Raw genomic sequence first — 25,321 nt, forward strand, 5'->3', positions numbered from 1 at the left:
CTCATTGCGCGTGGGGAAGCGCGCTGAGACGATGTAGCCCGGAGCGGAGAGCCCTGCAGTGTTGCCTCTCAAGCCACAGGCAATTGGTATTACATTTTCACGCGGCTGCCTGGCCGCGGAGAGGGCACCATCGCTTGCCGCTGTGAAACGAGGAGCGGCAGGATGAAGCTTCACAACCAAACTACTTGGGAGTAAAGAAGCGCAGGACTCGTCATGGTATATCAGCGCGCCAAAGCACGAAAAGCAAGCCTACTCAAGGTTTCCAATTGACATTTTATTGATCCAAGATAAACGAGGTGTATTCTTCACTATGGACTACAAATCCCACAATTCTATCTGGCTACATGTGTGCCTAGGGATTTGCTTGTAATAAAAACGCCCATAAATTAAGTGAAGCACACCGAGGATTACTTGGTAACAGCCCCTGATGACGGGGGTGGAGTCCCCCAGAAACGCGTCGGGCGTATTACTCATTGCACGTGGGGAAGCGCGCTGAGACGATGTAGCCCGGAGCGGAGAGCCCTGCAGTGTTGCCTCTCAAGCCACAGGCAATTGGTATTACATATATATATATATATATATATATATATATATATATATATATATGTATATATATATATGAACAAACGAAGTCCCAACCGCTCCTGGTAGTGGTTCGAATGGGCGCAGACCTCCACTCCTCCAAAAGAATTAGAAGATGTTAAATCATCAAGCCATCACAAGGAATCAGGTGTCAGCAGTGCATTTATTTCGCAAGAAATGAAAGAGCAAGTGCCCTCCCTGACGCGTTTCGCTCCGCAGACGGAGCTTGGTCACCATATCATATATATATATATTACCTACTGGCGGTCGCCAGTAGGTAGTTATAGTTAGGATTATTTTCTATAGGGAATCTGCAACATTCTATTGGGAATAACTTTGGCGTCGATTGAGGGATCTGCCTGTAATTTACCTGAAATGTGCCTCACTGCGCTCCGCTCCTTCCCTGAAAGTTTGGGGGGGATTCGTCAAGCGGTGGCCGAGATAAAAGGGGGGTCCAAAAACGTGTTTTCCCCATGTTAATTTCCAGAGGGCGGTTGGACTCACTTTTAGCCCGAACGGCTGAATGGATTTCCACCAAACTTGGCAAAATTGTAGGGACTGGTAGCCCGATGTGCCATTGCTATGTCTCAAGATATGTGCTCCAGTGGACTTTGAGTAATTTATGTTCAAAAACATATATATACCTATAAGCGCGCCCCGGTACGCGCACCGGGGCGCGCCCCAGCGCGCTATGCGAGTTCGCAAGCGGAAAGCTGATTGGCTCTCGGGTGTCTGTCAACATTCCAAACAGTCTGGAGCAGCCGCCATCTTGTGTCTCGGTTGGATCGAGACACAAGAGGTGGCAAAAACAAAGAGGGAAATGACCAAAAGGGGGTAGGGTAGACCCCCCTGGCCCCCTAGGTTTGATGTGGGGGCCATTAAAGGGGAGCGTAACATGGGAAAAAAGAATGACAGATTTTTTAAAAAATGTAGCATTTTTTTTATAAATTGGAGGTAGTTCTAAAAAGAACTGTTTTTATTATTCTTTTTGTTGTTTTATATTTCTTTTATTGTTTTTTGGATTTTTTTTAACTTTTTTTGGCTTTTATGAACAATTTTATATTTTTTTGGGAATTTTTATGGGGACAAACAAAAAACAGGGAATTGAAAACGGCACAACTGGAGCAAAAAAAGTCAGGAAAAAATTAAGGTTTCTTTGGGCACTTGTGGTTGTCACCAGCACGGTTGATGAGTTTAATACTTTGCTCACCAAAGCAAATTGTTCTTCCACAAAATATACAAACTATTTTGAATTCTCCAAACTGGGTTTGGATGTTTGGGACCATCTCCCTTGACTCTGGACCCGATGGAGTGGGTTGTTTACTTTGGGAGGTGCTGGGAGAAGATTGGGGAGGGTTTCTGGTCAGTTCTCTGACCTCTGCCGCAGCATAGTTGTTAGGGTGCCGGCGTTGCATGTGGCGAATCATGGTGTTGTTGCCAAAAGAGTACTTTTTGTTAGGGTTCCCCCTGGAAAGTACAGTGCCACAGATTAGACAAGTAACCGTTGGCGCATTTACTTTCTTGAGGTCCTTTGGGATTGAAAAAAACTCCCAGATAATGTGCTCCTTTGGCTTATAGGGGGTAGTATCTTCAGGCAGGAACCTCCTCCTCTCCTCCTCCTCCTCCTCCTCCTACTCCTCTTCTTCATCTCCACCACTGTGGTGTTGTGGTGGTCCTTGTGGTGGTGGTGGTGGTGGTTGAGATGCCCCTGCTGCTGCTGCTACTGTAGCCATTTTTCAGTACAAATAAGTACAAATAGGTCTGCAAACAGGTCTTCCTCAATCAAAGTACAAAGTGAGAATGAGGCAAATAGGTGGGGGCTTTCATCATTTGGAAAACAAAACTGTCCTGAACCAATGAAAAGTGTTATTTTAAGGTCACATGACTCGGGCTTTCATCATTTGGAAACCAAAACTGTTCTGAACCAATGAAAAGTGTTATTTTCAGGTCACATGACCCGACGCGCTTACGCTACGCGACCCGGGGCGTGCCCCGGGGGCGCTTACGTAGCGCGTTCGTATGCGCGTGGGTGCTTCCGGGTGCGCTTACGCCGTGCGTATCACGCGGACGAGGCTACGCGATACGTCACGATGATGTTTTCGTTCGCGGTAATAGCGCAAACGGGACGCTCACCGGTACGCGCACCGGGGCGCGTCAAAAGACTGCGCTTGCCGGCGCGCTCACCGGTACGCGCACCGGGAGCCCCCCAAGGAATTTTTTTAAAAAAAAATGAAGAATATACATATAAAAAATAGTATTACATAAATATACAATATAGGATTCACTATAAAAAATATTATATTTGATAGCAATAAAAATTTGCTATTAAAAAACCTTTGAAATTCACTGAAAAAACATAGGTTTGAGGCCCTATATATAGTTAGGAATTATCATTTAAAAAACCTATGAAATTCACTGAAAAAACCATAGGTTTCACATCAGTTATAGTTAGGAATTAGCATTTACAAAACCTATGAAATTCACTGAAAAAACCATAGGTTTCACACCAGTTATAGTTAGGAATTAGCATTTAAAAAAACTATTAAATTCACTGAAAAAACCATAGGTTTGACACCAGTTATAGTTAGCTGGAAATTTTACTGACATAAAACCATTGAAATTCCCACGTTATAGTTAGTTGGACTCACTATAACTTGCACGCCTGCAATGCACTGCTGATGACGTCACATATTACATCACTCATGACATGGTCAGTGACATCACTGATGACATCACTGATGACACCATCCTTGTGACAGAGTGACAGACCTCCTTTCAGTGTAATGTAACCCTTGAAACACATATTCAAAAATAGAAACTAACATTTTCTAAAAAATGGAGATACCCATACCAGTTACAACAACCAATTCAGTAATTCCACCATCTATATACACATCCACTCATTCACCAACAGTTCTATATAGTCACTCATACATATACTCACTCATCATATGTAGTGATACACCTATACATCCTGTTACACACCGACAGTCAACCAAAGGTTACTCACACACATACTCACACATGCAAATAAACTATTAAACATCCATTTATTTGCATATACAGCTATACACACACTACCACCTTACTTCTAAGGAAACTTACACATACTTACTCTCTTAAACAATCACTTTTAGAAAGACATACGTATTTAAACAGGAACTCTTACAATATCTCACTCTCACATATACTCACTTATATACATCAATACTCACATATACTAGATTAAAACATATGTAGTTACTGATAAAGACACTAGTGAGACAGTCATTCACTCACTAACACACACATATACACACTCATCCACCCATACAGTCCTGCACATATGCTGTCTTCAAAACACATACAAACAGTGAGTTAGTCATTGATGCATCTATGTGCTAAGTAACACCCCCACCAAACCATACAGACACTCATACTGATACTAAAAAAAACATCTAATAACCCATATACACACACATGTAGCTACTCACCAACCCATGTAGCAACTTATACACAAAGTGAAACACTGATCAAACATTTAAATATTTAAACATTACTCGCTAATATATGTATTCACTAAGATACACTTAATAGGCCAGTTAACCAATCAATTACAAAAAAAAAAAACATCCATTAAGACACTTATTTAAACATTTATTCTTCCATCGACCTTTTTCATATACATATATAAAACATGTTTATTTTTCAGAAAGACACACATTCACTGGATGGTGTCATCAGTGATGTCATGAGTGATGTCACTGACCATGTCATGAGTGATGTAATATGTGACGTCGTCAGCAGTGCATTGCAGGCGCGTAAGTTATAGTGAGTCCAACTAACTATAACGTGGGAATTTCAATGGTTTTATGTCAGTAAAATTTCCAGCTAACTATAACTGGTGTCAAACCTATGGTTTTTTCAGTGAATATATATATATATATATATATATATATATATATATATATATATATATATATATATATATATATATATATATATATATATATATATATATATATGTATATATATATATATATATATATATATATATATATATATATATATATATATATCCAAAATGAGTTTTCAGATCCACAATTCCACCAAAAGCATTCAGGCACTCACGAACAGGTTTTGTCAAAAAGCTTATTTATTAAGCATCCTCATCAACGCGTTTCGGGAGTCACGCTCCCTTGCTCACGATGTTTGTGCGTTGGTATGAGTTTCCCTTTTCACAACCATGTAGGGTGATAAAGACAGAAAAAGGACTTAAGGGGAAACACTGTTAGGTGAAATACAGCGGCCATCTTAAAACATTGAGAGTATATAGATATCCCAGTGAATACCATATTGTAGGACCTCTCACAACACAACATTAGTACAAAATTAATTTGTAAAAAATGTTAAAAATGTATAAATGGAAGAGATATATACATGTGTGTATCTATATCCATTTCAATATTACATTTATAATTCTCAAAGTGCAAGTGCATATATAATTCCACAGAAGCAAACTAGCTCCTTTGCAGAGACAAAAAGTTCTCAGGTTTATGCTTAATAGAGAAAGGCAAGTGCCTATATCAATAAAATGCAACCCTTATTTCATGGTGAGAGATAAAATTATGTCCTGGAATCTATGTAATATCTGACAGATCGCTGCATTCAATTTAACACAGTCAAATCCCCTAAAGGTTCGTCCTGGCTCTATTCATCAAAATTCCATTGTTACATCAATTGGGAGTTCAATCAGTAATCGTGCTGTCCAACATTTCTACCTTATTAAAAACATAAAGTGCAAGTGCATTGGTCAACAGATAAATAAATACTGTAAACGGATCAACTGGATATTGCACATGGAAAATGGCAAAGTGCTAGTGCTTAAGAGATGAACAATGTTTAAAAAAGGAGTGTAAATATTTCTGTATTGTTCACAGGATTCCATATCTACACAACATCCTCCTATGAACTCTAATTCCATAACATTGGAGGAGTTACCTAGTCTTATTATAAAGTTGCAAGTGCTTGTGTCTCAATAATACAGTACTTTATAAATGTAAACATTCTACTCCAATTGCACAACAAAAAACAATAATCCAAAGTGACAGTGCAAATCACAGGGTAATAGACAGCTATACTTCATTATAGAGAGAAATTTCTCCCAAAGCCTTCGTTCACGAATAGGATCACCTCTACATGTAAAAGTGCAGATAGGGAAAACTTCAGATTTGAACCATTAAAATCAACAAGAGATTTTCATAAAAAAGAATTCATAATGAAAAAATCTTAAAAATGCAGGTCTAGGATTGTCGAGGTTTCAGAAATAAATTATTATGTCTGTACAGTTAACTCAGGCATGTAAAAAGGTCTTCGTCAATGTTCAAACCATGTGGCTCCTTACAATTAAACTCCAAAATGAAATAAGTTTCTAGTCTCCTTAATTCCCCTTTCCTATCTCCCCCTCTCTTCTTTTTGGGGACCTCTGCAATACAGGAGTATAACAGGCCTTCGGGGTTACTCTGGTGATGGAGTTCAAAGTGGCGGGCCACAGGGTAAGACCTATCCTGGTTAACTATAGCTCTTCTATGTTGTAACACTCGTTGGTGTACTGGTAAGGTTGTACTTCCGATATATGACTTGGGACAAGGACATTGTAAAAGGTACACAACAAATTCACTTTTACAAGTAATGGCGCTCTTGATTTTCACTGTCTTGTTAAAAGGGGTTTTAAATTCAGTGCGATTCATGCCATGAAGGCATGCTTTGCACTTAAAACACTTCTTAAACCCAGGTTTGGGTTTCATCCAATCTGCACCACTTTTTCGTTTGTCCTCAAACTCACTACGAACAATTAGATCTCTGAGTGATTTGGATTTCCGATAAGTGATCTCTGGGTTTTTCTTCATCTTGGAGCCCAATATTGGATCATTCCTTTTCAGATACCAATGTTTTCTCAGTATTGATCTAATATCCTTATGTCTAGTATTGTAGGTAGTGATAAATCTTGAACTGATCTGATCCTGTTGATTGTGCTTCGATTTACATGTTCTAGATGGTTCAAAAAGTAAAGATTGCCTAGTTAGTTTTTGGGCTTTTCTGGCAGCGCCCTGAAGGATTTTCTTACTATAGCCCCTCTCAAGGAATCTTTGAGTCATTTCACCTTCTATGGTGCTGAACTGCTCATCACTGCTGCATGTCCGTCTGGCCCTATAGTATTCACCAAACGGAATGCTCCTTATTAGTGAAGTCGGATGTGCACTTTCGGCATGTAGTATAGAGTTCCCTGCCGTCTGCTTTCGGAACACCGTTGTTTCAAGTTTGTTATTGAGTGGGGTGACCCTGATGTCTAAAAAATCAATTGAGTCCCTGCTAAAGTTCCCAACAAACTCTAGATTCAACGAGTTTTGATTGATTTCCTCGATAAAGGTGCCGATTGATGTCTCCGTGCCCTGCCACAGCACGAAGACATCATCGATATACCGCACCCATAAGAGAATGTGCTCCGACCAATGATCCAGTGGGCCCCCTCTTAGCACCTGCTCTTCCCAGTAGCCAAGGTGTAGGTTGGCATAACTAGGGGCAAAGCAGGTGCCCATTGCGGTACCCCTCTCCTGAATGTAAAGATCATTACCAAACAGAAATATGTTTTTTGATAAGCACCATTCTATGAGCTCGAGGATCATCCTATTCTGGGATGCAAGGCGTATTGGTCTGCTATTCAGATAATGGGCGCATGCTTTTAGACCATCGTGATGTCTTATACTCGTATAAAGAGTAGAAATGTCTAATGTCAACAGGATCATCGTGTTTGGATCCCAACAGATATCGAAAATACACTTTAAAAAATCAGTTGAATCTTTTAAATAGGAGGGAAGTGTTCTGACCATAGGGTTAAGGAAATAGTCTATATATCGTGAAGCTTTCTCGAAAAGACTCCCACAAGAAGAAATGATAGGTCTCCCTGGTGGACTAGTGGCATTTTTGTGTATTTTGGGTAGCATATAGAAGACCGGAATCACTGGGTTGTCCTGTTTGATGTATTTGTGTTCATCCCAGCTAAGTAGGCCGGATTCTTTCCAGTGATCCAGTCTTCCATAGAACTCCCTGATGACATCTTCATATTCTCTGGTACTAATTCTTTTGTAGCAGCTGTGATCCGATAGCTGGGTCATAGCCTCTTTTTTATACTGTTCTTTCCCCCAGAGAACCACGTTTCCCCCTTTATCAGAGGGTTTCACCAGAAGACCATCCTCCGTCTGTAATTTCTTCACCGTTTTGTGGAAGTTAGCTTTCCTCAAATTCAACTTACATTTCTTTTGATTTTCTTGTAAGTATAGATTTTTCAGATCTCTAGTCACATTTTCCCCAAATAGGTCTACATTGTCTTTCATTGTTTGGGGAAGAAATTTGGATGTGGCCCTGAAGGGTGTGTGATCTTCAGGTAACAGATCATTTCCAAAGTCAGAATTTTCAATATTCTCCTCTTCACAAGTGTCATCCATTAGCGCTATCATGTCTCTTAATACCGGTAAATCATGAACTGTATATATATATTTATATATATATATATATATATATATATATATATATATATATATATATATATATATATATATATATATATATATATATATATATATATATATATATATATATATATATATATATATATATATATATATATATATATATATATATATATATATATATATATATATATATATATATGTTTACTATTCAAATACCATTACCATGGGGTTTCTGCCACTTAAATCTTTTGAAAAACCTGAATTCTAGGGCTATAACCAATTAATTTGAAATATATCTTTCTTCAGCTACTGTCCAGTGCAGTTGTAACTAACATCCCATAATGCTTTGACTTCATGATGATTGCATATATTCTGACACCTGCTATCTCCCTTTATAACTTGCAAGGCACTGAATTATATGCTTCAATTAGGGATTAGCAGTTGGAAGTGGTATAAGTGTAGACACTGCCAGAAGGAAAGAGCAGACTCTCTCATACTTCTGGACGTAGTATCCCTCTAAACTACAGCTGATGTTTAAATACCTGACAGACCAAATTCTGTGCACAGCTAAACAGGCACACACAGGTACATTCAGCAAAAACACATATACAGTCAGGTATCACTATTTTTCAAATATCACTCAAATCCGGACACACCACTCTACCACACAATCACCCAGAAAAATTCTGATATTTCACCAGATACCCAACAATGCTCTCTGCAGAACACCCTCACAGTCACATTATAGCTCTATTTTCTTTTTCTGATCAGATCAGACATACCCTGTGTTCCCCTTGTGCATAGTAAGACACAAAAGCTAAATAGTTGCAAATGTCATGCCATCCCAAAAGCACAACTCCCACACCACACCAATATACATTTTAGAAACTTTAAGATATGATTAGCTACAACATATCAAACCATCAAAACACCACATCATAGCTATTGACATGGCTGGCAAACTGCCTAGAAAAGTAATCTGCTTAATCAGGCAATGGACAACAGACTTGCTCCAACCAAGAACTGCTCGCCAGATGCAAGCCAGAGAGTATTAAACACCATCAATAGGAGAAGAATATGAAGATGGATAGGACACTTCATCAAAAGAGTACAAGACTCCATCACAAGAACAGTTTTCCACAGGATCTTAGAACTCAAACCCAAAAGAGACAGGCCAAAGATCAGCTGGAGGCGAGCTCCGGAAATAAAAACAAAGGCCCAAACCACAGCTAGGGCACAATATAGAAACTTTCTCAAGACAAACAGAAGTGGAATGTATTGCTTCATTGCTGCCCTACATGCCATCCTACATTTTGGGCAATAGTAGTAGTAGTACAACAACAGACGACTAACCTCAGCGAAAAACAGTAAAGCCCTTAAAGATACTCAGACATACGCATAATAAACTGCAAATATTTTTAACAGGATCAAAATCATTTTACTAGCACATTATCCCACAGAAACCAATAGTAAGCTACACATTAACCAAATATCTAGGGCAGGTGTCTCCAAACCGGTCCTGGAGGGCCGGATCCATGCCAGATTTTTAAAATACCTACATGTATCTCAATGGGGATATCCAAAAAATCTGGCATGGATCCGGCCCTCCAGGACTGGTTTGGAGACCCCTGATCTAGGGAATATATGCAACCAGGAAACCATACACAATTAAATGGTGGAAATCCCAGAACCTTGCGAAAAGGGAGCTCAGATTCAGAAAGCGCTACAGTGCCATATGAACAGTAGAAGTCGCTACTCAAATGCTCATGACATAACAGTAGACATACTGGCAATGTGTGGGTTCCTAGCTTCAAATGAATATGTAATTTAGCACTTTTGTTTCATGAAGTTAAGATAAAGTGTGTGATTTACATGGGAATAGTTTCGATTCCGTTAAGACTGGATACTCATTGTGTCATTAATCAACAGACTTCTGCATCACTTTGAAGTAATACAAATGTGTCTGTACTGAGCAATGTTTTGAAAAACAAGAAATGGGCAAGTTGTTCTCAAACCTAAAACGTTGTATTTCATTATAGCAGTTCAAGGTAAAGCCAGCAAATACAAAATAAAAACCAAATATGGTGAACAACTTTACTTTGCAATACAACAAAAGGGCTTCAACATTTCTGATAATGCGGGGAAAGATGTGATGAAACTTCATATTAAAACGGGATGTTTCTGCTTTTGCATTCCTTGTTCTTTAAATAAGGTAAGTATTGCATGTTAGTTTAAAATAAACAGGTGTGTAAAAGATAAAACTATAATGACAATCACATTTAAGCATGTTTTATATGGCGGGTTATACTCCACTTTATTGTTTCTAAGTGCTTGTTTATAAGAGATGTTTCAAATTCTAAAAATAAACACCAGATCACAGTCGTGGGCCTTGCCAGTGGTATGCATATGCTTTGTAAACGATAATACAATACATACAACCGTTAGTGCTGACACTGAAAATTGATCCTAACTGCATTTGTGCACTTATACTGTTACATTGTGTAATAAGAGAAGACGTATTGGCTGTAAGAAGCATAAACGTTTCAAATGCAGTGGGACATGACCATTCAAATATCTTCGTTAACTTTATCAATGGTGTGCATGAGCCACGTTACAATAGATGTGCCTGAGATCAGAGGAATAAGTCACTCCTAAGTGACACCAAATCACCTCTTCACCTCACCCCCAAGCTCCTCCCCCACATTGGTGCAATTGTTCACACCAGTGCAATCCTTCTCAAATCTGATCTTGGCGACTCCATTCCACATGATGCATGGAAGCTATGGACCACAGAACAAGGGCGCATAGAATAGGAAGTAGAGCGTGTAACAACTTCCTGGCATGAGAGGGAGAACAGGTTAAAAGTTTACTGTTACAGATACTCTTTTGCCTGCCAACGTTTCATAGTTATACTGGTTCAGGCTCATGTTCATTTGTCACCAAGCATCTTTTCTCTCAATTGATTATTTTTGCTAATATTCGTTTCCATTCCAGTCTTGTCCTGCTACATCTATGACAAACTCATAGGATCTCTTGTGGGTTTCTTCTGTGTTTTAATTCCTTCCAATTCTGGACGAGTGGCTGCTTAGCATATCTATCTATCTATCTATCTATCTATCTATCTATCTATCTATCTATCTATCTATCTATCTATCTATCTGTGCAGAGACTTAATATCGATGTATAAATATCGACTTGCTCCAATATCGAGGTAAAAATATCGTGGGTCAGAAATATCGCCAGAAAAAATATTGTGGAAAAGAAGATCGATTGTTAGGTAAGTAATATTGATGTTTAAAATATCGAAGTGTTTAATATCGTTTGTAAAAATATTGTTGTTTAAAATATCCAAGTGTTTAATATCATTTGCAAAAATACAGTTGATAAAATTGGTGATTTGTTATTAATGTTATGTATTTTAGTACATATTTTATATGTATGTGATGTGTTTTTTTGTATAAGAATGGTTTGTGTTTTTATTATATGTGTAAGTAAGTAGTTATTTCTTTTTTTTTATTAGAATTTTGCGTTTTTACTGCCATAGCGGGTTGTGGGTTTATATGGGAATAGGGTGGGAAGTAATTTAATTATATTACATGTATTGAATATTTTTCATTTCATAATATTTTGTTTAATTGAGATGTTAAATGTGAAAAGTAATTTTTTTATGAATTCATTAATAATTTGTTGATAATTCATTTTAAATAATTAATAAGTAATTATGGTAATTGTGTAGTTTTAGGTGTGTGTTGTGGTATGTATAGGTGTAAATAGTGGGAAGGGTGGAAATTAATTTATTTTCAATTGATGATTTAATAATTAGTTGTTAAATATTTTAAATAACTAATTAGTAATCAATTATAATAATCCACATTTGTAAAGCGCACAATCACCCGTAAAGGTCTCTAGGCGCTGGGGGCCGCCAGGAAGATTAAGCAAGCTATTGCCCAGAGTCACATGGTGCTGGGCTAATCTGCCGCCGGTGCCGGGGATCGAACCCCGATCCCGAGATTCCGGAGTCAGTCGCCCTAGCCGCGGCGCCACACCTCTTATGGTAATTGTGTAATTTTGTTGTGGTATGTATAGGTGGGAAAGGTGGAAAGTAATTTATTTTGAATTGATGATTCAATAATTAGTTGTTAATTCATTTAAAATAATTAATTTGCAATTAATTATGGTAATTGTGTAATTCGTTTTAGATGTGTGTTGTGGTATGTATAGGTGTAAATGGTGGGAAGGGTGGGAAGTAATTTATTTTGAATTCATGATTTAATAATTAGTTGTTAATTAATTTTAAATAATTAATTAGTAATTAATTATGTTCATTTTGAAAAAAGGTTTAGGTGTGTCTTGTGTTTATAGGTGTACATGGTAGGAAGTAATTTATTTTTAATTGATAAATTAATAAAAAAAAATTTATTTTTTTTTGGTGTAAGATTTTTATTGACAGTTGCCATCAAAATAACATCAGTACATCTTGCCAGTCGTATACTTTACAGGATAATGCCACGGTTCATACTGTCACACAGCTATTCAGCCGACAACCCTCCGGTCCGGCAGCGATTGTTCGAGATGATGCGAAATGCAATCAGGATACAGTAAATAAAGAAATAAAATCTTACTTTTTCTTTTCCATTTTTTGTTTTTGTGTAGAAGATGAACATAACAAAACTCGATGGCTCATCTGTGATATACAGTCACAAAGCGGGATACAATGTCAGTGGAGTGTGCCGAACCCAATTTCCCAGGTAGATACCCCTCCCTCTCCAAGCACCGAACAATTCCTAAATCCCTGTTAGAAAAGTAACACCCCCCGTCCATCCCCAGAATTCCTCCCCGATTCAATCGACCAGTTCCTCCTCGTCCTCCGAGTCGTCGTCTTCATCCTCCGGCAGCGGTTCACATATGTCTCCCCTGTACCTATTCCATGCCTCCCACACCTTGTTCCATTTTTTTGGGTTAGCTCTCATTTTATACACAGTTCGCTCAGTTAGCATCAATTTGTCCATAGTCCTGCACCATAATGCTAATGTAGGCACCTCCGGTATCCCCCACCTCTGTGCCGTGTCGCGCTTGGCTACCATTATTCGATAGTGACCCACTGCTGCTGTCTGAGATTAAGATCAGTTCCCTCCCAAATATTCAAGAGGCATAGGCGTGGCTCCGGTGTTAGGGAAGTGTCAAGGGCCTGGGACATAAATGAATAATTAGTTAATTAATTTAATTTAATTGATTAGAAATTAAATATGGTAATTGTGTAATAAGTTGTAGGTGTGTGGATATTATAGTGTTAAAGCATGTGTATTTAAATAATGTTTATTATTTTGTATATTAATAATATGTTTAACTGATTATTGATTATGTTAATTATGGAAAGACATTTAAATAAAACGTTTTAAGTGTTTTATTGGTGTGTAGTTCTAGGGCAGGATACAAGATAATTATATTTATGTTTTACATAACTGTTAATATTTGCTGCTTTTGAATAATTATTGTTTTTAAATGTATTTATTAATTTATTTCATATAATATTTGTAGCTTTTTGTTATATGTTGTTTATATTATAATATGTGTTTATTTTATGTTTAATATATTTAAATGTATATTATTCACTTAATGTTTATTTTTATGATTTACAAAACAAATTCTATTGTTTAAATGTTATTAGTAATTTTTGTTTCTTTGCAATCCTGTTTCTGTTGCACTCTATGGAGTGGGAATAGTAATTTTTCCGACCCGCTATCCTGCACTTTCCCTACTGTTGCACTCCCTGGAGTGGGAATAGTAAGTTTTTCCTCTCCGCTATCCAACACTTACCCTACTGTTCCTCTTACTGGAGTGGGAATAGTAATTTTTCCCCAACCACAATCCAGCACTTTCCCTACTGTTGCACTCACTGGAGTGGGAATAGTAAAGTTTACCCCCTTCCGTTATCCAGCACTTTCCCTACTGTTGCACTCACTGGAGTGAGAATAGTAATTTTTACCCTTCTGCTATCCAGCATTTTCCCTACTGTTGCATTCATTGGAGTGGGAATATAAATTTTTACTCCTCCGCCATCCAGCATGTTCCCTACTGTTGCACTCACTGGAGTGGGAATAGTAATTTTTACCCCTCTGCTATCTAGCACTTTTTCTACTGTTGCACTCACTGGAGTGGGAATAGTAATTTTTACCCCTCCGCTATCGAGTACTTTCCTTACTGTTAAACTTATTGGAGTGGGAATAGTAATTTTTACCCCTTTACTATCCATCACTTTCCCTACTGTTGCATTAATTGGAGTGGGAATGGTAATTTTTACCCCTCCGCTATCCATCACTTACCCTAATGTTGTATTCACTGGAGTGGGAATAGTACTTTGTACCCCTTTGCTATCCAACATTTTCCCTACTGTTACATTTATTGTATGTTTTAATTTTTTTTAAATAATTGAATGTTTTTAATTATTATAGATTTTTTTATTTCAACATATTGATATACATATATTTATTTTTAAATAACTGTAAAGTTTACAAATTAAATAAAGATAATATTTAAATATATATATGTATGAAATATTATGTTTCTGTGTTTATATTTTGTAATTTAAGTTTATTTGTAATATTTAGTTAAAATTTTATTAATTGTAATTTAGTTTGTTAAAATTGATAGTATATAATATATTTAATATATTGTATTTAATATATATTTTTAATTCAATATTTTTAGATCTATTTTTTTTACTTTGATATGTTTTTAATCAATATTTTTGTTCTTACCTGTTTAAGTGTAGGGAGTCGATATTTTTGTATTCTATATTTTTTCTTTGATATTTAGAACATTGATGTTTGTTACATCGATATTCTATCAGTGAACCTTATCTATCTATCTATCTATCTATCTATCTATCTATCTATCTATCTATCTATCTATCTATCTATCTATCTATCTATCTATCTATCTATCTATCTATCTATCTATCTATCTATCTATCTCTTCATTTCACTTACTCACTGAATTGCCAGGCCCTGGCGGCAGCGGTGTGTGTTTGGACATTAGCTTTCATATTAATGTCAAAAGACCGCTACTTCCTTCGGCTCATAGAAAGTGTACATGCACTACAAAAAATGCTTGTACCGAAGTTTAAATGTCAATATCTAAAAAACTACAAGGTTTGGAATAGCGTTCACAATGCATTTTGGCCCACCCACGATCTAGGTGACTTGTTCGCGAATCGCTTTGGGGCGTTGTTCCGATCGCACTTTTTTGGGGATATTGATATTAAAACTTCGGTGCAAGCATTTTTGGCGAGCGTGCATACTTTCTGTGAGACAAAGCAAGTTTAGATCTATTGATATACATGTATATATATATATATATATATCAAACACACAAGTTTACCCAAAAAACGAAAGGGCCCAACAGGTAGGTATGGCTTGCATTCTTTAATGGAGGTTGCTGGTAAAGATTCACAGGCGTGGCAAACCAAGAATAAATTCAGCCTCATGCCGACGCGTTTCGTGTAGTTCCACTTCTTCATGGGCTCGGCTGACACAGGCATGCACCAACAGTTTTTGAAAGAGCACCTGAGTTCTTAATGAATACCCGCCCGGGTGGGCGTGGCCACCTGCTTGGCCTGCCGGTATTCGTAGTGCTTATCGTTTTACTCATGTGAGTTTGTAGTGCATCCAAAATAAAAAGTTAATTATTGAAACCACAGTGGGTTGTTGCACATCCCTCGAGTACTTCACCAACAGCTCTGCTCCTCCATATATATATATATTCTCTTCTGTAGATAGCCAGTAGGTAGGTTAGGAACTAGGTTAGGAACTAGTTTTCATAGGAAAAGTTTTCTTTGTTTTGCTAATAAGTTTAGCCCTGTTTGATGAATCTTTACAAAGCTTTCAAAACTAGTACTCACCTGGGATCAAATTTGAAAGAGAGGTAGCCCTTGTTTCAGAAACAGCCCTTGCTGTGATTTGGTGTAAATCTGTTCAGTAGGTTTAGAGATATTAAAAGAAAAGAACATTTGAAATATCTAGGGACATGGACGCTCTGCGAAACCAACAAATCTCTTGCAGAGATCTGATTGGCTGTCAACACTCCAACCAAGATGTGTTGGCAGTAAAAAGAGAAGGTGGCATGGTAAGGATACCCTGAGCCCCTAGGCCTAGTGCTGGGTGCCCCCAGAGACCCCCACAAGGCCCAAAAAGCATTTTATTTTAAAATATTTGCAACACAAATCGCAAAGATTCACTAATTCATACTATCCTTTTTTTTAAACTGCAGTCTCCTGCGCTAGTTTGCATTAGAGCCTCTGGGTGGGCCAGGTTCTGGGGCTTATTTGTATGTATAATATGTGGAGAGGGCGCACACAGCCCCACCCCCCATGGCCATTTTTGGCACCAGAGCTGCCACCTCCCTGAGGCAGGCTGATTGTTTTTTTTTCACTGGAGGGGCTGCAGTGACCATCACCTCCCCGGGGCTTTATTAATAAATAGGAGGGGAGCTGTGAGGACCCTCCTCCACTGCCCTTAAAGACCCTGGGGTCCACCACCTCCCAAGGCCACAAATACAATTTAAAGTGGGAGAGGCACCTCCCCAGGGAAGGCTATAGAAGAACAAAGGTTGGGGGGCATTGGGCCCCAGTGCTGAAGCCTATATTGTCCCTGGTAACTGTCATGCTCCTGGGCCAATTCCATATGTCCATGGGTGCCCACCTTCAGGACACAGCTGTTTTTCTCTTGCTTGGCAGGAACTTTGACAGCTCCTGCCATAAGTCCACTCCCACTGGCCGGGAGCAGGAAACTGCACCAGCTCGCTGGGAGTGAACTTTTCATCTTTTTTCCTACCTGCTGTTAAGCGGGCAGGAAAAAGGATGAAACAATCACACCCACATGCAGGGAGCAACATTGTTTGCTGCTCCCTATATATGGAACCAATGCTGATTCCCGCTGGAGGTGGTGAGCTGGCAGGGACCATGGGGGTCATTGAGGCTACCCCACAGTCCCCAACAGTGCACACTGGGTGCCCTATGTGGGCTCCAGGGTATCCAGCACAAAGATGCCCAACACTGTGCCAAGATTTCTTGTTATGTCCTGGTGAGAGCAGAGTCCATGTTTCTCCCTTTACAATACTACGAGTATGCAAATGTACAAATCATCTGGTAGCTCTGCCTGTTTGGCCCCACCCTGTACACCTTAATACTATGCACAGGTCTTTCCGCCTTTTACTAGGATGATGGACAGCCTACCAAAAGCCCCACTGCACATTTCCCAATGATTTTAGTGATGCCTTCATGATGCCAAAGAATGAGGACATCTCCACCAAACATATAGTTAAGAGGAAGGACCCATGTTTGCTAGGAGATTTCCCTATTTGTAGTCTTGCTGTCTTCCCCATAGGAGTATTCATGTCATCACAGATTTCTGGATGCAGAGGAGCAATCACATTGCCATAATGCACATAAGGTCACTGGAGACTTTTCCTCAAGGTCCATAATGCAGCTTTAGTGTAGAATATGTACTACACATTTACACAACAAGGTAGCACCTACTAATTATCCAGTAGAAGGAACTCCAGTTGGGTAGATATTTTGCACAAAACTGTAGACTCTTGTTGTATAAAGCAGCTGGTGAGGTTCTGTTCTAACCCTGTCACTCACACAGCTGCTGACATATCTACACAGAAACTCACACACCAGTTCAGCTACTCTCACATATGCTCACAGAGCCACAAAGCAACTGACACATGCACTCGCAACAGCATAACCATACGGTCAATTAGACACCCATAAAACCAGTCACACAACCCATTGCAGATCCAAACAGCCACTCACATACCCACTCAGAGACCAACATAACCAATCACAAACAGGCTCATAAAGCTACTTATACACCCACTCACACACCTACAAAACTACTCACACATCCATTCACATACCTATACAGCCACTCACTCACCTATTTATAGAGCCACTCACACAGCCATACACAGACCCATGCAGTCAGTCACACATCCACACATCTACTCATGCACCCACTCACAGGTCCATACAGCCCCTCACACACCACTCACAGACCCATACAGACAGTCAAACACCTATACATCTATTCACGTACCCACTCACAGACCCATACAGCCACTCACACACCACTCACAGACCCATACAGCTGTTCACACACCACTCACCAACTCAGGAATCTACTCACACAACCTCAAATCAACTCACACATCTACTCATATACCCATACAGACACTCACACACCCACTCACAGACCGACACAATGACTCATAAATCCAGTCACTGACCCATACAGCTACTCACATACACCCTTACACATCCACAAAACTACTCACACACTCATAAAGCCACTCATTCATCCACTTACAGATCCATACAGCCACTCACAAAGCCACTAACACACCCATACAGCCAATCATACACCCAGGCAAACACCCACATTGCTACTCATGCACTGACTCACAGACCCATACAGCCACTCACACACCCACTCCAGATCGATACAGCCCCTCACACACCCAGTCACTGATCTATACAGCTACTCCCACACCTACTCATAGACCCATACAGCCACTCACAGCTGGATACAGCCACTCATACATTCACTCACATACCCATACAATCACTCACACACCCACTCAGACACCCACATAACCACTCACACATTCACTCAAACACTTATACACCCAGGTTACACACCGATAAATCTACTCAGACACCACTCCTGCACTCATACAGCCATTCACTCACCCACTTACAGATCTATGCAACCACTCACACAGCCACTAACCTACCCATATAGCTAATCATACACCTAGGTAAACACCCACACAGCTACACATGCACTGACTCACAGACCCATACAGCCACACACACCCACTCACTAACCCATGAATCTAATCAAACACCCTCAAAACTATTCATCCTCATACAGCCACTCACACACCCACTCCCAGATTGATACAGCCACTCACATACCCATTCATTTATCTGTTCAGCTACTCCCACTCACAGACCAATACAGCCACTCACAGCCGCATACAGCAACTCGCATATCCACTCACGCACACATACAGTCACTCACACACCCACTCAGACACCCACATAATGACTGGTTGTATACATTCACAGATCCATACACACTCACTCACATACCTACAAAACTACTTGCAGACATACTCCCACACCCATACAACCATTCAATCACCCACATACAGATCCATGCAGCCACTCGCACAGCCACTCACACAGCTAATCACACACCCACTCACACATCCACACAGCTACTCACACACCCAGTCACTGACTCACAAATCCACTCACACACCCTCAAAACTACTCACAATGCTCTCATACATCCATACAAATACTCACATACCCACTCACAGAGTATTACAGCCACTCACACACCCAGTCACTGACTCATACAGGCATTCACACGCCCACTCACAGCCCCATACAGCCACTCACACATCCATACAGCCACTCACATACACACCCACTTACACATCCACAATACCACTCACATACCCACTCACATAACAACACAGCCACTCGCACACCCATTCACCAACCTATACGGCCACTCTCATGAACTCTCAAAATTTACAGTTAGGAAATATCATTAAAAAACAAAGAACTTCATTGACAAAAGGTTACAGGAAGGTTATAGTTAGGCTCAGAATTCCCTGGTACAAAACCATTGAAATTTAGCAGTTATAGTTACCTGAGCTAACTAGAACTTATATCCCTGAAATGCACTGCTTATGATCTCATATATTACATCACGCATGATATAGTCAGTGACATCACTGATGACATTACTGATGACATCTCAAATGACATCATTTACAGACCATGCACACACTCACACACCCATACACCCACTCAGACACCCATAGAAGTACTAACATACCAATTTAGAGACCCATGCCCCTACTCACACACACATACAACCCCTGATACACACAATCATACAGCCACTTACACACCCACTAACAGACACATACATACACTCACACACACAGTCAAAGACCCAGAAACCACTCATCCCGCCACTCACTCACCCACAAAACCACTCACACACTCCACAACCACTTATTAACACATTCAAACACCCATACAGCTACTCATGCACACACTCACATGTATACAGCCATTCATACACCTACTCATACACTAATACAGCCCCTCACACCACAATGACACACCCATATATCTACTCACACAGCCTCTCACAAGCTCAGAAAACTAGTCACACACCCATAGAGCCACTTACACATCAATTGAGAAACCTATAGTCACTCACACACCTACTAGCATATCCATAAGGTAACTCACACACCCACTTAAACCCTTACAGCCACTCAGATGATAAATATTAGAAATAGTATCACAAATTAATACTACAGAAGAAGAACAATTTAATACATGCAGTACCTGAGTGTATATCTTTAGGTCTCATATCCTTATTTTTTACAAAACAATAACACTCACTGGATGATGTCATAAGTGATGTCATGTGAGATGTCATCAGTGATATCATCATTGATGTCACCGACCATGTCATGAGTGATGTAATATGTGATGACGCCTGGTGCACTCCAGCCTGTTCTAGTGAGCACTCAAAGGAGGAATGGGCCACTGTCCTCCAGCTACTAAATAGTAAAGGGCACGCACACCTCAGGACATCTCTGAACATGTGAATGCTGTTAAGAGGACACTTCAAAAAAGCCCTACAGAAGGTACAGCTAACGCCGGGCCGTCAGCCTCGCTTTCGTTGTGCGAAAATGTAACACGGCTCCATGATTGGCATTGGCACAATGGTTACCATGTTGTGCTCACACTCTGTTCACACAGATTAAATGGCAAGTCCGCTATTAAGCCTTTCATTCAAATGTTGCATAGAATACATCCTGGTACAATCAACTTTGCACAGCTGCACTTAAATAGTCTGGCTACCAGTGTACTGTGTTTGGAGGATGCTACCACAGGGACAGATTTGTGGAAGGAACTGCAAATCCAATAATGTAATATTTCAGTTTGACTTTTTTAAGTGTTGCAGAGTTACACAAAATAAAGAGATGTGCATATAGGAACTCAATGTTATCTGACTTCAAATATGCATGTTACTCTGTCTTTCATTTCACTTTGGGTTTCAAAACTATTAAAATGTTAATTAAAATATGTTGTAAATGTTTCACCTAGCTCTGACCAAAATTTTACTTTTTTGTTTCGTGGATAATTATTGTGTCTTTGTATCTTGAAAATCATTCCAGCAAATTCATTCAAACATTTTTATTTTTTGCATAAAAGATGGAGATACAGTCACCTCCTGGAACAATAATTGGGTGTGTTGTGCAGAACTGGAAACCGTGTGGACATAAATACACTATTCACGATGAGGCAGGAGAGAAGATCATGAAAATCAGTGGTCCCTGCAGGTTAAGCTCAGGAGACGCCATTTTTGAGGTACATTTCTATTTATTGCTTTCCTTTGAAAGCAGAATTACTAAATAATATATTAAAATTACATGTTCTGGTGGAAGTTGCTAGAGTATCCCCATGGTGGACGTCAAATACCTACTCCTGACCAGAGTTCCTCATCCCTCTTTGCCCTATTGTCTGAATGCCATGCCAGTCCCTGGTGCTACTAATCCAAGGAGAGGAACCGACAATGGGCCCTGGGATCATCCTTCTATTAGGAGGAGGCTAGGTGGGGCAAGAGAAGATCATCGCCTACATCCCCCCTAAAGAGCTTGCTTGCAGACACCACTCTCTTGTTCAGACAGTTTATTTTGTGATGCGAGGCATAGAAATTAAACAAAACAAAAATGTCTATTGTGGGCCTCCAATACTTGGGCCAACGGAGCATCAGATAAAGCAGGGGCAGAGTTCATCAATGTGCCTATACTTGCATCACCTTTACTTTTTCATACGATTAATTCCGAATTTTTGCTTTGTCCTATCTTTCCTTCACCCACCTATTCAGAACATTGAAAATGCCTTTACTTATTCTTCTTTACTTCATCCAACCTTCACTTTGTCTCCTCACTTTAACTTATCAGTGATGCAAGCTCACACACTGAACACCAACAGTATTTCTCACTTATTGAATTATATGCAAAAAATAAAACAAATGACATTCTAATGGCTAAAATTACATGGTGAAAAGAATACCAAAAACACTCCGCACAGGTTAATACATAGACAAAAGGAAGTGAAGTCCCAACTGAGTGACACTGCACATATCTAGTGGGCTGCTTTTTAATACCATATAGCAGAGAGAGAGAGGAAATTGTAGCCACATCATCCTCCCTAGAAGTATAACAATAACAACAGTGTATAGACTAGCTGGTATTTCAATGTACAAGGGGGCAACTTCCCCTCCTCTCTGTTACCGCATAAAATAATAATTTTATTGAAGCTGGGTCTTTTTTGTGGCATTCTTCTTCATTGAGCCCATCCACACTTAAGCTAAAAGCTTGCTTGAGTGTGCATGTGCTTAAACACCTTTGGTAGCTTGAAATTGATATATCTATATATTTGAATATATAAATATATATATATATTTCCAGTAAAAAAAACTAAAGATTACAGGGCTCAGGTTTCTCTCATACAAAGCCAGGGAAATTCAGCATTTACAGTTAACTGAGCTAACTATAACTTGCTCCCCGCTGCAATGCACTGCTTATGACCTCACATATTACATCACTCATGGCATGGCCAATGACATTACTTATGACATCACTGGTGACAGCTCAAATGACATCACTGATGACATCATCCAGTGACTGTGAATGTTTTTTAAAGGCTTATGAGTGCTAATTATATATACGAAGGTGCATTGGTGACTCGGTAGGTGGAAGAGTGCCTGCATGGATGATTCAGTGGGTGTATGACTGACTGTTTAAGTGAGTAGCTAGGTGTCTCAGTGAATGCATGGGTAAGTGACTGGTTGTGTGAATGTCTGTATCAGTCTGTTAGTTGGTGTCTACGTGGCTGTATGGGCGTGTGAGTGGTTATGTGAGTGGCTGCATGGGTGGTTGATTGTTTGAGTACCTGTATGGGTGTCTGAGTGTATGTGTGGGTGGTGAGGGGGTATGTTACTGCCTGTATGGATGAGTGAGTGGGTGAGTCAGTAGCTGTATGGGTTAGTGAGGGCATGTGTGAGGGGCTGTATGGATGAGGGGATGTGTCAGTGGTACATTGGTGAGTAACTGAGCCGTATAGGTGAGTGATGGGGCATATAAATGACTGTATGGGTGAGTGAGTGAATGTGAGAGTGGCTGTATGGGTGCGTGTGTACTTGTGTCAGTGACTGTATAGGTGAGTGAGTATGTTACAGTATCTGTTGAGTAAATGAGTGGGTGTGTGTGATTCTGTATGGGTGAGTAAATGGCTGTGTGATTGACTATATGGGCGAAGGACCAGGTGTGTGAGTAGCTCTATGGGTGACTGGCTCAGTGTGTGTGGGAGCTATATCGGTGTATGAGTTGATATGTCAGTGGCTATATTAGTAACAGAGTGGGTGTATGAGTGGCTGTATGGGTGAGCAAGTGGATGTGTGTGCAGATCTATGAATCAGTAAGTGGGTGTGTAAGTTCTGGTATGGGTCTGTGAATGGGTTTGTGCATGGTTGTGTGGGAGTGTGTGTATGAAATTTTCTATGGGGGTGGGAGTGCGAGTGTCAGTTATTCTGTGGAAGATATCATCAGTGATGTAATTTGAGATGTCATCAGTGATGTCACTGACCATGTCATGAGAGATGCAATATGTGAGGTCATAAGCAGTGCACTGCCGGGGGCACAAGTTATAGTTAGCTCAGCTATCTATAACTGCTGAATTTCACTCGTTTTGTACCAATGAAACCTGAGCCTAACTATTACGTCTTTGTAACCTTTGTTTTTTTCAATTAATTTCTAAGGTTTTTTTATATTCCATTTCTGAACTATAAAATCCCTGAAACCTTTGTTTTTGTAAGTTAATTTCTATGTTTTTTAAGTAGCAGTCACATGTGCAGAGTGGTGAAGGAAGGGGGCTTGGCCTCTGACCAACTCTCAGGAATGCTGCTGTGTAGGACTTACATGGGGTTCCCGGAGGACTTCTTTGCCCCCCCCAAATCCCTCAGAAGTAAAGTGTACTTCATCCCCCAAAGAGTAGTGCACCAGGAGGTGCATTTGCAGAAGTGGTGGAGAAAGGGGGATTGGCCTCTGAACACTTCTTAGCAACCACGCTGTGAGGGACCTACTGGAGGTATCAGGAGGGGCCCCCCTCCAGGGCCAATTTTGTCCCCAGGGACCCCGATCCCCCTGGGTAATACCTCTACACGCTGTGCCCTGCTCCCACTTGTGCACCCTCTCTTATGTGTTCGGGACCACAGGGGCATCCTCAAGGCCCCCGCGGTCCCTGCTGGCTCCCCACATCCTGTTGAATTCTGCTCCGCTTTCAGCAAGGAAGAGTATTTTTAATGCTCTTGCTTGCTGAAAGCGGAGGAGTATTTGCTATGTCTTGGCGGGAGCGGTGCTCCTGCCAAGCCATAGCAAACGGCAATGTATTGGGGCTGGGCACCCCGGGACATTGCTGTAGCTGCCTATGTGCAGGGGCTTTCCCCAGGACCATCTAGGGGTAAAGGAGGGGGCCACTCAGCCCACATCCTTTGTTCAAATTAGCCCCAGGGAGGTGGTGGGCATGTATGCCCCACACTAAATCTAAAAGAAGCCCTGGGGAGGTGGCGGTCATCGGGTTGGTGGGTCCAAGAGCCCCCCATATAAAATGAAATAAGCCCTGAGAAGTTGGTGGTCACTGGGGCAGCAGGGGAGGCCATATGGGCCACACCCACATGACTATTTTAAGAAGCCCCAGGGAGGTGGTGGGCCCTGGTGCATAATGAGCCCCAGGAGTGGGGACCCGTGCCTCCCTCTATTATTAGAACCATTCCCCCTGGACCTTGTCCACCCGGAGCCAGATAATGAACAAAGCGCGGCAACCAGCGCATCATATTGTTCTGTAATTTATGGCCGGATCCACAGATCCTGCCAGTAAAAAAGTGTTTTTTTTACCAAGAGGCCTTGGGAGTCAGGGTATTTCTACCCTGCCCCCTTTTCTTTTTTATTTTTTTAATTTTTTGTGGGGCTCGCTTGAACCAAGTCCCAAAATGGCTGCCAACATATCCCTGTTTGAAGTGTTGGCAGCAATAAAATTTCAGTAGCATTTCAGTAGGATT

At 40.2% G+C, this 25,321-nt stretch overlaps 1 protein-coding gene across 1 annotated transcript in view; it reads left to right on the forward strand.

Moving 5' to 3' along the window:
• Nucleotides 1–25,321, forward strand: part of LOC147712428 (uncharacterized) — a 168,486-nt gene that overhangs the window by 26,898 nt on the left and 116,267 nt on the right. Inside the window, exons 2-3 of the mRNA XM_086919652.1 lie at nucleotides 10,133–10,305; nucleotides 21,412–21,567. Of these exons, the coding sequence (XP_086775778.1) occupies nucleotides 10,133–10,305; nucleotides 21,412–21,567 (329 nt within the window). The remainder of the gene's footprint in view (nucleotides 1–10,132; nucleotides 10,306–21,411; nucleotides 21,568–25,321) is intronic.

The sequence above is a fragment of the Lissotriton vulgaris genome, chromosome 5 (assembly GCF_964263255.1).
Source record: "Lissotriton vulgaris chromosome 5, aLisVul1.2, whole genome shotgun sequence".
NCBI lineage: Eukaryota > Metazoa > Chordata > Amphibia > Caudata > Salamandridae > Lissotriton > Lissotriton vulgaris.